The 17560-nt window shown below is 37.8% G+C and overlaps 2 protein-coding genes across 2 annotated transcripts; both read left to right on the top strand.

The window, feature by feature from the left end:
- The first annotated feature begins 271 nt into the window (after positions 1–271).
- LOC146466214 (melatonin receptor type 1A-like) lies at positions 272–16828 on the top strand. The gene is made up of 3 exons (XM_085127643.1): positions 272–801; positions 12959–15139; positions 15759–16828. Exon 2 carries the CDS (start codon positions 12961–12963, stop codon positions 13978–13980), a length of 1020 nt encoding a protein of 339 aa, XP_084983769.1. The 5' UTR covers positions 272–801; positions 12959–12960; the 3' UTR covers positions 13981–15139; positions 15759–16828.
- LOC146466215 (melatonin receptor type 1B-like) lies at positions 7978–10074 on the top strand. The gene has a single exon (XM_085127645.1). It carries the CDS (start codon positions 8103–8105, stop codon positions 9117–9119), a length of 1017 nt encoding a protein of 338 aa, XP_084983771.1. The 5' UTR covers positions 7978–8102; the 3' UTR covers positions 9120–10074.
- Positions 16829–17560: the final 732 nt, after the last annotated feature.

The following is a 17560-nucleotide window of genomic DNA, read 5'->3' as shown; positions in this document are numbered from 1 at the left end:
TTATACTAATGAACTACGGAGCAATAAACGAAGTTATGCAGAAAAAACTATCAGAATAATAATGGAACGACATACTGTCTAGCGTGACACAAAAAATGCTCCTAGAAAACAAAAGAGTTGGTTTAAAAAGAATGCGGCCGCAACAGGCTTCATAAAATGGAACGATTGCTCTGTCTTGGCCACAATATTGAAAGAGAAAGCTGTCTAACGTGTCTGCCACAGGGCCCGCATTGAAACGGCAGCATCACGGTGATTTTGCTGTACTTTGGTCAAAACTGCACAGACATTTGACGAAAAACCTCTTTGCTAACATGAAATTGCTCTTAGAACACTGGGAAGAAAACATTAAGGGATTTCTCCAAGAAAGAACTAACTATAATTAGTTTTTAGCGACTTCTCTAAAATACACAAGAAGATCTTTCAAGTTTAACCGAAGAAAATTTTTCAAGTTGTAATCCATTTCCATCCTAGCCACCTACAGCCAAAAATATTAAACTAAAACTAGTTTCTGTGCACAAGAAAGGTTATTTAGTTAACAAGAATGAACCGTTATTTTAATGTTTCCATCGATTGAAGTATGTTTTTTGGCCATTCAAAGTAACACTAAAATAGTTGACACTGGCCCTTTAATAAGCAGGCGAAAAAATTGATATAGAATATATGTAATCTTTTAGCTTTGTTTTTGTCTCCATAGAAACGCGGAGTTGATGACAGTGATCTCCTGCCATACTTTCCTTACAGAGATGATGGCAAGCAAATCTTAGAAGTCATTGAACAGATGGTGAAGGACTACGTGGACTTGTAAGTATGAATTATCGGCAACAGACACAGACAAGTGTTGAAAAGTTTCGCTCACCAACGCCTCAACAGTTAAAAAACACACCTAAACGAATCGGGCACTCGATATACGTAACCTTTATTCAAAGGCAGAGAGAAAGAGAGAGAGAGTGAAAAATACGGATTCGCTTATACAACATGGCAGAACTTTCTAAAATCACAACCTGCCAAAAACTAGTTTAACCGGTAATTTTTCGCCTTAAGAACATTACAGTTTGCTCAAAATAGCTTCTAGAAACTTCTGCAAACCTAGACAGTTCATGAATGCGTAATAGTCTTTAACAGTCTCTAAATCCATTGGGGACATTTTGCTAAGAGTGTACATGTAAATATTTACAGCAACAAGTTACCTTGATCAATTGCCGAGGGCTGAGATAATTAAACTAAGAAGATTTCGATCACTATGTTAGGACATTTCAAGAGCAGAACATGTACTGATACAAGACAGAACAAATATATTTCCTTCCTTCCTTCCTAAATTCAGTTTCTTGATGGTTGGAGAGATTAGTATTTAAAATATGAAGAGTTAAAGGTGAAATGGAAATGAGAAAATAAATTAGAATTTACAGAGTATAATTTAATGGTATCTAAACTTTCTTTGTCCACCTTCTGGGGAAGGAAAACATAACAGGGAAGCGGATCGGATGTATTAACATATTAATACGTAGTAAAAATAAACAGATAGCTACAGGAATATATTACATTACCTGCCTGAGTTAATTTTTTGTTAGCAATCAAAAAATAATCTCCAAATTTAATTTTCTTGAAAACAGCTATTATGGTTCGTGAAAACTGTTCATAAATGTTATTGGCTACGGAATGGAAACTAACTAAATGGGGGAGGGTAACCCTAGCAACAGGTTCCCTAGGTTGCCGAGCACTCATGCACACATTTCTTCCTTTTTTACGCGGCCTGTTTACAAGACAGGTGGGTTTCCCTCCCTTGTAAACACTCTGCTAGGGATAACTCGCCAATCCGGAACAACTTTTTATTTGATTTGAGACCCTTTGAAAAGTTGAAAGAGCGGTCAATATGGCGGAACGAGTAAGACCCGGCTGTCAATACCGCCATTTTGACCTTCCTTCACTCACAGAAACCGAAAATGTTTCTGGTGAACGGTCTCCAAGCCCTCTTTTATTTAAAATTTCGACCTTCAGCAGGAACGTGTCAGGTATTCAAGCGACCAGAGTGAACATGCACCATTTTGATTTCAATTTCCCTGCGCTCTCGCCAGCTTCACACTTTGAAGTATAGTTGACCCTAGTGATAAGATAACCCTACCTGTAACATTTTGCTTGTAAACACCGGATATCTCTAAATCTCTTTTTAGGGTAACCCTAGCACTAGGATTACCCTCCCTCCATGTAAACAGGCCCTAGCTTGGTAAAAGTTGGGCGGACTATTTTAAGTTCTTTCCTTGTGTCTTAGATTAAATTGGTAATACGTTTTAACAACAGCGACAACGGCAATGCCAACGAAAGCGTCACTTGAAAATATAACTTTATCTCATTTGTGCTACTTCACCATTATTTAAACTCGTTCAACTTCAATAGAAACAGCGAACTACCCAAGAACCAAATTGGACGTTCAAGTTAAGAAATACAATGAAAAATTCACCGTCGTGTGTCCAAGTTCTCCACAAAACCTTGAATTTGGTCATTTCACGTTGCTGTTTTGCAGAGGACTGCAAGGAAATGCATGCACCAAAATTTAAAACGCACGTGTAGAGCGATTGTTAAACATATTGTTTTGCTGCGTCGTCATTGCTTAAGTTCTCTAATAGCTTGCTACGCTCCACGCTCGCATGCAATTGCTTCGTTTCAGCAATCTCGTCCCCAGGCCTATCTCCATCACCAATATTGCAATAGGGCGAGGACCGCCATTTTGGTTAACAAGAAACACACTAAGAACGAGGCTGCCTCCTTATCAGGGATGACGATTACACTCTAAACTCTCGCGTTAAAATTATGATGACCGAAAGGTTTTTATCAGCAATACGATCTAAATTCTAACTGCTTCGCTTGCAGCGGTCAAGCGTCTTGTTGCCTAAATCCCAGACAAACCTGCCATACGGAGCTTGAGCCCGCAGTACGAGCGGCAGTCAAAACTGGTTATCCTACGTCATTAGCAAGTGACACTTCACTTGGGACTAAATGACAATACTATCGAATTTGTTGTTTATCACCGCTCCAGTCGCTCTAGAGTTCTCGAAAATGACCTATTTCTCCAACGTAAAGAAAACGGGAAACCACTAGATACCTTTCCCCAGTATTCTGGACCTTTCCACACAGCCACTTAGCTTCACTTAGTGAATAACACCTCACAGCGTTAAAAAGAAGGAGAGCGAAAAACCTTGACAACCGCGGCCGTCCGACACGGGCAGTGCTTTTAAATGAGGTACTCCTTAAACAATTTGCGATATTCTATGGGTTTAAATATAAAATGTAGCACTAAATAAATTAATAAATATGTATACAAGTATACAGAATAAAATTATTTACACTACTGTATACGCATGATTTTTATTAAATTTAGTTTGCGGCTTTATGATGTATCCGCGAAAAAGTTTCAATTTCTATTTTTCATTTGGTTGTAATGGTTGATGGCATGCATTACTCACTTTTTTCGAATCACCGCCCCGAGCTTGTTGTGAGTTATCAGCGAGTAAGCCGTCAGTATCTTTTTTAGCTGAGAACCCGAGTTTCACAACAGACATTTCCAGGCCAGATTTGGGAACTGAGTTCGCACAACATGTACCTCTAATATTTGCTAAAATATTATAAATATCTACCTCTTGCTCTGAGTTTCAAGTTCAGATTCAAAAATCCAACCAAGAAGAACAAGGTAGTGAACTGGCCCGCAGGTAGCGAGTGGTAATCTAGGCGGGCCAGACTTTCAAATCAATCTATTGCTAGTAGTTGTTAAAATTTCACCTATTTACATTTAGACATTTCACCTATAAATTTAGACGTGATTCCTGTTCTTGTTATTCAGATTTATGAAGATAATCCAAACCCCGATTCAAAACAGTAATAAGTTTAAGCCCCAAATTCGCATCATTTCCATTATTATTAAAACTTTACGTGCATTTCCTTCTGATATTTTGTCTGGCTTTTTACTTTTGCTGTTTCTTTGTTACCCTATCTAAAACTCGCCCTACATGTTCTTTCCACCTCTTGCTCATGGCATTCACTAACTTGATAAATATGTCTGATGTTTGGCATCCATAAATTCTTACTCTAGCTCACATGTGGTGTGGGGGGGGGGGGTCTATTTCCCCCCTTTCAATCTCATGTTTGGGGTTCCACCAATTGAAAGCATTTTATTTTAAATGCAATGGGATACCAAGAGCACTTGCTAAGTTCTGTTTTCTCCACATAGTTTTAAACTAAGCAAAAATATTCCTGTATTAGTGAGCACTACCCATAAGAAACCCGAGTATCTCGGTGTGTACTATTGTTTGCGCAGTAACAATAGTAGGCACCATCCTTAAAGACATTTAACATTTGACACTCTCCCACCCACGCACCCTGTCTAAGGGGTGATGCATCTGGCTGGAAATACATTTACCAATGTTATTCAATTTATATAATTTCTTTATTTATAACAATTTAATGGCACAAATCGGTAAATAAAAAGTAAAAAATATCTAAAATAGCCATAAGGATAATCTGTTAAATTTTAGGGTAAAAGCACCTCATACTGAGACAGATCACCAATTACCAAAACAAAAAATGTAGGGACAATAAATGACAATAAAACTAGCCATAAAGCTAGTAAGTTAATTAATGAAATTATTTAAATTATAATGAAATCACATATGTTGGTCGGTGAGCGAAGAGTCCAGTCCACAGTTGATCGATATAGCCTTCTTATTCCGTTCCGAGCTATTGCTGGGCTGCGTTTCAACATTTTACAGACACTGACAATAGCCGCACACTTTAAGTGTCTTTTTGAGCTTTAAACACAAGTGCTGCAGGAGGATTGCAAGCAGAGGACGTGGAAAACTCTCAAAGATTTATACTCGTTGTTACCTAGCAGAGAAACAGGTCGGGAATTTGTATCCCTAAACACTACAGTTCCCACCCGGCGAGATCAGTCTCTCCGAAATGTAAGAACAATTTGAAAAGCATATTCCAAAACCAGAATGCAACCAAAAGCTGTCCATAAATTGTACGACGAGTCGGCCAAAGCGTCGGAGTCGGCCAAAGCGTCGGAGTCTTCACTGTGAACCTCACGCGGCGAAGATCACTATATACTGGTCATTCAACCGAAAACAAAACAACGCAGTAAATCGATCAATACTTATAGTCGCCGTGCTATGTCGTGAACTTGGTAAAATCAAAAGCACGAAACAGAAAACAACACTTCAGGCCATGCTAAATATTTTTCTTGCCCTTTCAATAAGCACTTCATGTAATTTCTCTTGCTTGGCACAACCAATCACAGAGCGCAGATATCAATGACGTATGAAAACTCAGTTTTGACCCGTTGCTGAAATCTGATTGGTTGATTTAAATTTCAGACGCGCGGACCGTATGGCAGGAATATCTTAGTAACCTTTAAAAGACGCTACATGGGCATGAAATAAAATGTTGATCTTTTTTTTGACGCGTCCGTGGAATTGTACCAGTTATCTTGAAGGGAGGGCTCATGCACACATACTGTACTTTCCCCATAGTAAAAGCCCTTTTGCTGTGATAAAATGTATTCGTGGTGAGGTTTTCCTCCATATTTTGTTGGTCGATAAAATGTTTTCTTTCTGATTTTAAATTGAATTGAATTTGTTTTCACCGCTGAACGCATTTTCAAATAACTAAATTAAGAAGACAGGTGATCATGATTGCGCACCGATCGAGCATAAAATATGAGCTGTACTTAATGCACTAACGTATGTACGTCATTATATACGGACCGCAATACTCAAATTATTTACCTCAAGAAAAAGAGATTAAACTGGCTTATTCCGCTGTAAGATATCGCTGTGTAAAAACTTAAGGCAAAAATGATTTATTATAGACGACGAGGTAAAATATTCCTTCTTTCTTTCTTTCTTTCTTTCCGCTAAAAGGAGATTTCTTGCTCCCGTCTGGCCTTGTAAGTAGCTCAGTCGGTAGAGCCACGCTTGATCAAATTGGGACGTCGTACCAGTTTCCGCGCACAAATTTCGAATTCCTTACTATGGCTAACACTCAGTGGGAAATTCATAGGTTCACTTGGCACTATAATTTACACTGCAGAGTCAATTCAGCGAACAAAGAATCAAAACAACGTTTTATGTGGAAAATTGAAGAGCCCGCTGGCGAATAAAGATGAAACCGCATAGTTAATATCGGCTAAAATTGGTGAACTGACTACGCAAGAACAAATACCACGATATTGAATTTACCGGTACTTTGAGAGGGCGAACATACACAAGAGTAGTTTTTACCATTGCAAAAGTCTTTGTTATGATAAAATTCCTTCCTGTAAAAAATTTCCTTCCTATTTTCTTGAACAATTTTGTTATAATATTCTTTTTTTTTTTTTCGTTTACTCTTATTATTCAAGGCTTGAAAGTATTCATTACTGCAGCAGATTTTTAACAACTTAAGGCGTGAATAAGACAGGTGATTGCAAACAAATATTATGAATCAGGAACAATTAGCTTACTGACACATTCACTGAGATCTTATTCGCTTAAGGAACTTTGTGTTTCAATGATGAGAAACAAAATGGATCGGCGATGGGGTCTGAAGTCTAATCCGGCTGTTTGTAGCATTTTAGTTGATGGAGCTTTTTTCCATTTCTTTCAAGAAAAGGAAAAGTGAACCTGAATTTTATTCCATTGAAATATAGGTAAGGTGACATCAAAGTAACCTTAAAATAGTCGCTTTTATTTAAAAACCGCATAAAGTTTGACGCGAGTGAATCATTGGACAAATCATCTTGGCTTCAATTTTTTCATAAATTTTTTTCCAACGCAAAGAAAGTAGTTTTGTCACAATTTTGCTGTGGGATTTCCATTTCAACCATCTACTATGGAACTGTCGAGACAAAGCTTCGCGAAAAATGCTTACGGAAGTTACTTACTTATGAAGTTCCGAAGAAAAATGTTGAGAAGCGTACAACCCAAGTGTACACAATTATTTGATTGTGTGCTTCGGTAATTTAAATACGGAAAGGAGTTGATTTAGAGTCTCTTGATCACTTGAAAAGTCATAAAAATGCAGAATTGGAAACCGCCTTTTGATCTGATGAGTGTGCACAATTATTTGTCTGTGTGATTCGTTGTAATTTTATTTCGACAGAAGTTGATTTAGAGTTTCTCGAGCACTTGAAAAGGCGTTGTAATGGAAAATTTGATACCGCCATTTTGATTTAAGAAAACAGTACATTCGGACCATATGCGATCAAAGTACGTTCTATTTACAACATTAAAATTTCATTTATTGAATTACTGAAAAAAAAATATGAAGAAAAAGAAAGAAAAAGAAAGGTTTCTAATACAAATAACGTGGGTAAGAGAAAGCTGATCGTAAATATACAAGATTTACACATTTACATTACATGTAAATAATCTGACACCTTTTGTCTTGATATATTTGAAAATTGCTTCAAATAAAGCGCAGCAATATTAATGGTTCGCTGTTATCCCCAGAACCAAAAAGTGTGTTACTTTCCGGTGTACTCAAACAGAAACTAAAAAAACAAAAACACTTGAGAGTGTTCTTATCTCTCTGGAGTGCGTATTGATTATTGAGAGGTTCTATTCAATTTTAAAAGATAACCTCCCGAAGCTGATTATCAACACAACTCTTTAATGTCAGACGATGTTGTATCAAGGTAATGCTCTTACTTTGCAACTGTCTTTATTCTCCCTACACTTCTCAATGGCATTGTAACAATATTCTATGGAGAAATGAGATTTTAATCAGTGCAGCATGAACAGGTGAACAATTTGCGGAGGCGGAGATAAACAATGTTCACTCTGTCGGTGATTCACAATAGTGTCAATGTCATGCAAAGGAAACAAATTGTCAAGCTGTGGAATAATCGAAAAACCGGGGGGTTTTATTTGTCAGAAAACTAATTACACTACTAAGCTACGGCTGGTAGCTGGTAGCTTATCGCAACTAAACGTGTTCAAACATTGAGATCAAATAGGCCAGCAGGTTTTTTTTATGTCAGAAATTAACAGATTTATTTCAAAGCCGTTAAAAACCCTCAAACCGCTGCAAAAAATACTGCGATTATAAGTTTTGTCTGCACTGGTTGACAATTAATGGATGAATCACTTTCCGTCGAGCTTTCTGCAAGAAAGAAACATCTAGTTTGGACCGAGACGGTCTTGTTTGCTGTCATCAACCTGGCGGCCTTTTTCGGAAATCTCTCCGTTTGTTACGCTGTGTACAGAAACCAGAGACTTCGCACACTTGCCAACATGTTTGTGGTAGCACTGGCTGTGAGCGATATTTTAATGTCCACTTGCTGTATGCCTTTTTCTGTCGCAACCTTGATGCGAGGGAGGTGGATTTTCGGTGACAGTTTTTGCCGATTTCATGGTTTCGGTGTTTTCACGTTTGGCTTGGCATCTCTTCACACCATGGGAATAATCGCAGTCAGCAGATATTTCTGCGTCGTGAAACCAAACAAATACATCGTTTTATTTAAAACACGATCGACTTTGCTTTACATCGCTGCCGTGTGGTGCGCAGCATTCCTTGGATCTGTGCCTCCATTTTTCTTCCAAAATGGTGGTTTTCAATTCCAAGCGGGTAAAGCAATGTGCCTGTACACTTTTCAAACCAACATCGCTTACACCGCCTTTATTGAATGTGTGTACATAGCAACGCCCTTAACTCTAATCACTGTCTGCTACGCCAAAGTGTTTTACACGGTTTCAAGAACAAATCAAGTTTTCTCGTCTGAAAGTAACCCTCAGCAGCTCCGAGCAAACGTTGAAGAAGCGAAAGTCACCAAGACTCTAGCGGCGGTGATGGCGGGTTTCGCGTTTTGCTGGCTTCCTGTTTGTATTATCGATTACATTGACGCAGCGCGAGGGGAACAGACTCTGCCACGAGAGGCCTACCTCACATACGGGTTCTTGGTTTATTTGAGCAGTACTATTAACCCATTCATATATGCCGCTACGAATAAGCACTTTAGACGGGAGTACAAGGTGATTTTGAGGAAAGTGTTTTGTTCTAAGTCACTCCGATGCACGAGGAATGTCGAAGAAGTTTCTGAAGTCGAGGCTCCAAGAACCCGAAAACTGCAAATAACAAGTGAACTGAACTGAACAACGAGCTGAACTGGTAATGAATTCAATAACCATTGCATTATCAACGCTCTCCCTTTCTCGAGACACGAGTTTGTGAATTTGTTTTGCTTTCACATGATTCACGATACCACAAGGTTGTAGTTAAAACATTAAAACATTTACTCTCGGTTATAACTGAATCAAGAATGAATCAATATCTTTATAAACCTTTGACAGCAGAAATTATCTCACTACAGCAGGACTGTGTTTGTTTGTGCCATCACGCTGCGAACATAAACCAGAGACTGCCAATTCAACATGTTTGTTTTAAAGCCCTGACTTTGGCTGATTTTGCAATGTCTATCTGTAATGGCAGGTGGATTTTCGGCGGAGCGACCGTTTGGTGGATATCTAATCAGGGTTTTGCAATGTGTGCAGTCTCGTCTCTCGGCGCTAAAGGGAGTGATGACTCCCATTATCGTGTTTTTTTTTTTTTTCACTGAGAGCCGTGGATGTTTACAACTATTTTTCAATAGACCACTTCCGAGTTACTTTGAACCTCATTATGAAACGAGACTAGCTCCAAAGTCAGGTCTCACGTTGGTCACTTAATACAACGATGGTTGGTTAAGCACAGTAGTTAATCATATGATTGGGTTAGTTTATTCACGTTCAGTTGACGCGAGCGAAACGAAAGTGCCAGCAAAATAATATAATCAAAATCATAATCAGAATTATAATCACAATCGCAATTTTTTATCGCAATGGTATCAACAATGATAATGATTGATGACTTATACTTGTCAGTGGTATGATATGGAGACGAGACGAATGGATTTTGTATTATACTATTCCTTTCGAATCATTTGGTTCACTTTTAAACAATTTAATACTCTTAGTTCTGAGAGCACAAGCTCTATATCTTTTGCGTCTTTCAAACTAAGTTAAAAGATTTGTTTAGTAAGAACTATTAATTTTTTAACATACAATTTGTTCTCCGATCTTCTGCCTCTTGCTCATCCATAGTTAAAGTATCTGATCGTTCAATCTTTTATTTTGTGAGGAAACCTACTTTCATATAAGCATAAATTTATAAGGTTTTGTTTAAGTTTCCTCGCCATTTTTTGACCGTCTACTCGAAAACCTGTTTTTGCATTGTATATCGTTAAGTGTGTAATATGGCAAAAATAAAAAATTAAAACAAAACATAAAAATAAAATTAAAATATGTCCGCAGGCTCGATTGTAAGTTAACTTCAATTTATATAGAACATCAGCCATAATATTCAAAGGTGCTGGTGAAACTGTACTAGATGAACATTAACAATAAACTAATTAGGACTAAAAACAACTTGAAATAGGAAGAGAAATGGTTCATGTAACCGGCGAAGTCGAATCCTTCGCATAATCAATATACGCTACCAATTATTTTCTAACATTTGTTAAACAAAAGCTTTACTTCTTTTTCAAAACCTTATTAATCATTCATAAGCCCATTGACCTATCAACTGGTCGATAAAAGATTACGTGCAGTGGTTTTAAAACCCGATAAAACCTCCTCCTTATTAGTATGCGGTGTTTAATGTTTTTCTCGTATGCTAATTTCCAACGTTCACAAAAGGATCATTGTTATAAACTCTCTTGACACACGCTTTTCCAGGAATGTTTTTAAAGACGTTCAAAAAACTCGCAGCACGTGCTTTATCGGGTCTAAAACCACTCGGCTGCGCCGATGAAACACTGCTGCTCGTGTTTTAAAAATTACGTAATTTTATACGAAAAGATTGCCACTACGCATGGCAAGGCACCAATTTCGTAACGTAGCTCACAATGTAGGCCCGTTTCTGCTGAAGACCAGTCGTACCCTTGCCATTAAAATTTTCTTTTGAAAAATTGGTCCAGCCCTTTAATACTGAAATTAAGAATTGCGTTTACGGCAAACGGTAGAAATGTCCACGTGACCATGTTTACCCTACGATTGAGTAAATCGAGTAGTTTTGCATTAGCTTTAAATTCCAGAATTCAGTTTTGCCCTTTCTCATCTATGTAATTTTTTTTCTTTTTTTTTTTCAAGAAAACATAAACGTGAATTTCAGGTTTGCAGTTTGCCGTGAACGTTATTCCAAATCTCTTTAATGTTATACGTAAATTGCCCGGCTAAAATAAGATAAATGAAACACATTGTATATTTATTTTATTTATTTATTTATTTATTTATTCATTTATTTATTTAATTAGTTATTTATTTATTTATTTATTTAGTTAGTTAGTTAGTTAGTTAGTTAGTTAGTTAGTTAGTTAGTTAGTTAGTTAGTTAGTTAGTTAGTTAGTTAGTTAGTTAGTTAGTTAGTTAGTTAGTTAGTTAGTTAGTTAGTTAGTTAGTTAGTTATTCACCATGACATACAATCATAGAAAGTTACAGTTGTACCTCGTGTGGTCCTCAGTTTGCATTAAAATGTTTTGTTTCTGTTAAGCTCAGTTGACAATTAACTTTCGGTCCTGATCAAGGAAAAAGTAATAAAACGGTAATTGGAAAGTCCGTTACATTCGCCTTTAATCTTACTGAGTCAATTACAGTAGAATATGTAGTATCAAGGGCTCATCCTCTAACGGGGCCACTGAAAAAACCGACACTTTGATGTGTTCTCGTTTTTGATTGGTTTACAAACTACCAAAGCCAGACTCCTTTGTTGTAAACGTGACCTGTGATTGGCTGATCAATGTTGGGTGGCCCCGGTTGAGCTCGTTGAAGCGGTCAGTTGTGAAAATCGTTAGTACCGAAAACTAATTCCCTTAGTTTTGATCTCTATCGAGCGGTCATCTCTATTAAGCGATCGAAGTCAGCCTTTACTAAGTCCCAACGAGCTGTTTCTATTGTCTTGACAGGTTTCAAACGGTCACTTTGTAAAAGGAGAAAAACTCAAATATAGTAACGAATAACTTAACTTGTCGGGTAACTCAATGAATTTCTGATGACCTATAGCTACAATACTGACTGTACAATCTCGTCATTAACGTTCCATTTTTATACTATGTTCTTCTTTGGCATACCATTTTATCTTTGCAGTTTTTTAACCGGCTAAGTGATTTTATGACCACTTTTGTGCTTAAACTGTACATTAAGTTACCAAATGTGAAATGAAATGGCGTTTTTATAGTATTTGAAGTGAATTCTGTGCAACCTGTATTAGGTGGTCGACCTGTATTAAGCGGACACTTACAAATTCCCCGAGTGTGACAGCTTAATTAAAACAGGTTCGACTGATAGCAAGGTGTTTGAAGTAGATGCGGTGAAAGAAGCAAAGAGATTACTAAAACTACACAAGGAGACTGTTAAAGAGAACCAAAATGAAGTTTGCTGAAAATTTCCAACACTACACTGACGCAAATCTGACCCGTTCAAAATAAAGTGATATTAACGGAGGCACGTTTATTAACGAAACAAAACATATCTGGTTTTGTTCCGGCCACAGGAAGATACTCCAAAAACACTTGCGACTTTTCACGTCTTCCAGTGTTGCTTAATGATAAATCACCTTGTTAATCTTCTCACTCTCAAATGACAAATTTTTAAAACCGATTACGTGTCAATTCTGAGAATTTGATATTGCATCAAAGTCCAACCCTTTGCTGGTATATTGCCTTTATTCTCCTTATCTATTTGCCTGACAGTGTAGCAATATTGTAGATTATAATAAAGCAGTTTTCAACGGGAGAGCGTGGTGAGCTGGACGAAACTGGAGCTCTCTCTCCATTTTATAATGCTTCACGGAATTCATCATTGAACTGTACTGAGCTCGAACAAACCTCAAAGGACCTCAGAACCTTTTTCTTGAAAATCAAAAATATCTTTAAACTTTTAAACATTTCTTTTTTCAGAAATGACGGAGGAATCGCTTTCTTTGGAGCTTTCCTCAAGGAACAGCCACCAAGTTTGGACTGAGACAGTTTTGTTATCTGTCATCAATGTGGCGGCCTTTTTCGGAAATCTTTCTGTTTGTTTCGCTGTGTACAGAAACCAGAGACTTCGCACGCTTGCCAACATGTTTGTGGTAGCGCTGGCAGTGAGCGATATTTTAATGTCCACTTCCTGTATGCCTTTTTCAGTTGTAACTTTGTACCGCGGCAGGTGGATCTTCGCTTCACGTTTTTGCCGATTTCATGGTTTCGGTGTTTTCACGTTTGCCATGGTATCTCTTCACACCATGGGAATTATCGCAGTCAGCCGATATTTTTGCGTCGTGAAACCAAACAAATACACCGCGTTATTTACATCACGATCAACTTTGCTGTACATCGCTGCTGTGTGGTGTGCAGCATTCATTGGATCTGTGCCTCCACTTTTCTTTCAAAACGGTGGTTTTCAATTCCAAGCCGGTAAAGCAATGTGCCTGTACACTTTTCAAATCAATATCGCTTACACCGCCTTTATTGAATGTGTGTACATAGCAATTCCCTTAACAATCATTTCTATCTGCTACGCCAAAGTGTTTTACACGGTGTCACGAACCAATCAAGTTTTCTCGCAAGAAAATAACCCACAACAGCTCCGAGCAAACGTGGAAGAAGCGAAAGTGACCAAGACTCTAGCGGCGGTGATGGTTGGTTTCACGTTTTGCTGGCTTCCTGTTCTTATCATCGATTACATCGACGCCGTGCGCGGGGAACACACATTGTCACGGCAGGTCTACCTCACATACGGGTTCTTGATATACTTAAGCAGTACCATTAACCCTTTCATATATGGTGCCACGAACAAACGTTTTAGGCGAGAGTACAAGGTGATTTTGAAGAAATTGCTGTGTTTGCAGTCACTTCAGTGTACTAGGATTTCTGAACGGGTTTCTGTACGCGAAGGTCGAAGAACAGGGCTAGCACAAGCTACGAGTCAGGAGCAATGAGGAACTGCTAAAGAGACAAATCAGTTTACATTGAACCAATAGCAGACTTGAGTAATTCTACTCAACTGATTTTGTAAACAGATTATTTTGTCAAGCTTAAACAAAATGGTTATCACAAAGCTTAATTTGTTCACTAAATATCTAAGGAAGGGAACTTAATGTGGTGTTTTAAGTGATGAGCCGTGAAAGGAAATGGAATGACAAACTGGTAAGCTTATGTGCCACCGAAGGATCGAAATCTATGTCGCATCTCCGTCGTTCCATCACTTCCATGCAACTCATTTGCCATAAAAAAAATTCAGGTTCCATCCCGAGCTGCAATATCGCTTATATCCCTCATGTTAGTTATGAATCTGAGTTTCATTCGGATGACATATGATGCGTTTTACATACAGTCGTATAAGGGAACTTAGGGGTTAAGTAGAGACGACGACGACGCCAACAAACACGGGACTAAAAAATTGCATTCACCTTTTCTGAATAAATTCGTAGTGATTTCTACTCATCAGTTAGTTTGTAATTTGGCCGAACTATCCAGGAGCTAACGTCGTAGGAGCGGCTTTATCTTCTGAACGAGAAAGGAAAATTAATCATCATGCGTTTACGGTCTCCATAAAACGTTAAATGTGGTCTTTTCACGCCGTTGTTTAGCAGAGGACGACAAAAAAGTGCATATGTAGCAAAGTTTATAACGCACGTGTAGAGCCAGTGTTTTTTTTAATTAAAACCACGGTTTTCTGACGCTCTCGTTGCATTCGTCGTCGTCGTCGCTGCTTAAGGTCCCTAAATTTTTTACGACGCAAGAAAAAAAATGACGAAAACTAGTTTTCTCAGCAGTTTGCTGTGAGTCTTCGAAGCCTTTTCTCTGGATTTACAACTTTAAAACGTTATTCTATTATTTATACATGGTACATTGATACATTGATTTGGAAAAATTTTAAGCCAGGGAAGAAAAAAAAATATTACGAAAATGAGTCAAAAATTTGCTGAGTCCCTGAAGCCTTGCCTCTAGATTTGCAAAACTAAGGCGTCTTTGTGAAAACAGGTGTTCCATTTTTATCTCGAGCAATAATATTCTAAGGTGCCAGCGAAAATTAGTGACATCCACATAGTTGACAAATGTACACAATTTGACTGCGTACGTCGTCATAAGTTTAAAGTGCCCCTAACCCTTCAATTTGTTTTCTCGTGGTAGATTTCCATATCTTTCAAGAACTCATGTTCCAAAAAATTTTTGAGAAATATTGAATCCTTTTTATTTTACGAGCGCTAAAAGTTACTGAAATTTTTAAATTTTTGCGCCCTTTAAGCCCCGCTGGACAAATTTTTCTCTCGTGGGCTCATTAGGAACGAGCCAATGAGAAGCGTCCGATATTTGACACTTTCTTAGCTGTGACGTAAGAAAAGGACACCAGAAGGATTCAGAAGGATTCAGAAGGAATCTTATGCATGCTGATTCCTTTCTCTACATTTCGAGAGTTGCTGCATCCAAAAACCACACATTTTCCAACCATTTTCTCTGTTTACAATTGAAGCATTACCGCGAATCTTCGGATATTTTTGCACGATGTCCTTTTCTTACGTCACGCTCCACATTTGGCCGAGTGGGGGACTAATGCGAACGATAGGTGAAAATATCGACAAGACTGCCTTCACTTCTAGCGCTCGTAAAAAAAAAAGAATTCAATATTTCTCAAAATTTTTTTCGAAAATGAGTTCTTGAAAGATATGGAAATCTACCAAAAGAAAACAAATTGAAGGGTTAGGGGCACTTTAAGTTTGCTAGCAAGTGTTAGAAACGTAATGAAACGGAGAATTGGAAATTGTTGTAAAATCTATTTAAAATTGGGGTGCACGAGGATCAATGTCAACTAAAATGTTCAGCTTCATGAGTTTGAAATTTTATCAAAATATTAAAAACTGAAATATAAAAAGAAAGATTTCTGGAATAGACGATTTAGGGTCCAAAAAAATAGAAACAAAGTAAAATTTATATATTTACATTCCATGTGATTAAGATGTCACCTTTTGCCTTGATAGTTTCCGTGCGGATTAAAAAACCGCATCAAAGTAAGAGCGATATTTATGGATCATATTATCCACACGGACCAAAACGTGTGCTATTTTCTGGGGCACTTGGATAGAAAGTCTCAAACCCCAAAACAATTAAAACATTGTCCTATCTTCCTGTGGACATATTTGTTATCAAACATTTTTAACGGCAACAGAAAGTTTGGTTGACAGCAAGTTTCGACTGGTCTTATAGTTTAATGAGTCTTCTTTGAGTACAATTCTCAGGTGTCCTATTCATGAAAGCCGTTTCTATTTATGCTCACGTTACATATTCATAAAATTGGATTACTAACTGACCAAAGATAAATAACATCATTTGGATCTTATGAGGTAGTTTGAGCTGTTCGTGGCCTCAGAAATAAAAGAATCTTAAATAAGGCTAGCTATATTTACTTGATAAGTCAAATAAGGAATTCTTAGACAGCAAAGTAAACGGACCTATAAGAAGATGTCAAGTTTTCTAAAGTTGCCATCGGAAGAAAGTTAACTTCTGCATTATGAAAGGCACCGATTGAAGGCCTTGAGTTCACGAATTGAGAACAAAGAACTTAGAAGGTGTTGAAAACATGGAGGAAAGCTAGCTTTAAATAGTATACAGAAAATATATTAGTACGCTTCATCCTCTCTTGTATGCGTACTTTCCTCAAGAAGTGCGACTGGTTCGCGGCTAAAGATAAATAGTTCTTTAGAATTTTATTGAAAGGAAACTGCTTGTTTAAGCCGGCGACATACTTGACGATTTTATACGCCGATCGCAGCGATCGACGAAAATTGCTTGGTGTGCCCGGTGCGGGTATAAAATCGCCGATATCTGCGATTAAATTCGCCGGCATTCGCCAAGTGTGCTCGTTCCCGCGATTTTCTACGCTCATCACTGCGAATCGCCAGTAAAGTCAACCCATCAGGTTGGGCATTCTTATCACAATGACTTTTCGAAACTGCCACATCCCCGCGATCAACGAAAAAAATCGACAAGTGTGTCAGCAACAATCTGGGGCGAAAATCGCAAGCGATTTTCGCTGCGAACAAATTCGCTGCGATAGGCGTACAAAATCGCCAGGTGTGTCGCCGGCTTTAGAAAGCTTGCATCTTACGCAAATTGTTAAATAGCAATAAATCATTTCTTTAGAAAACTCCGACAGCTGAAACTCACTCTGAAATTAAGAAAAGATTGTTTAAGAAATCACAACTTGAAATTACAATTCAGAAAACTATACATTCACAATGCTCAACGAGAAATCACTGAAGTTCAACGTTTTAAATTATTTTAACCGATTATCTTAATCCCTAAGTTTATTTTATAATTTCAACGTCCCAAAACTAGTAACTACGAATAAATGCGGATAAATATGAATGAATAGAAGAAAATGCGAGGTGCTACCAACAAGAATTGAATCTCCGATGTTTGATGATCCCAGTGTTGTAGCTTATTTTATTGTTTTTCATTTGCGAGCAATTAAGTTTTCGGAGATGTCAATTCTTCTTGGCAGCTTTCGTTTTATTGAAA

The sequence above is a fragment of the Pavona decussata genome, unplaced genomic scaffold (genome assembly GCF_977016875.1).
Source record: "Pavona decussata unplaced genomic scaffold, jaPavDecu1.1 SCAFFOLD_150, whole genome shotgun sequence".
In the NCBI taxonomy this organism is placed as follows: Eukaryota; Metazoa; Cnidaria; class Anthozoa; order Scleractinia; family Agariciidae; genus Pavona; species Pavona decussata.
The sequence above is the reverse complement of the archived record's forward strand: the minus strand, read 5'-3'. Positions and strand labels throughout refer to the sequence as shown.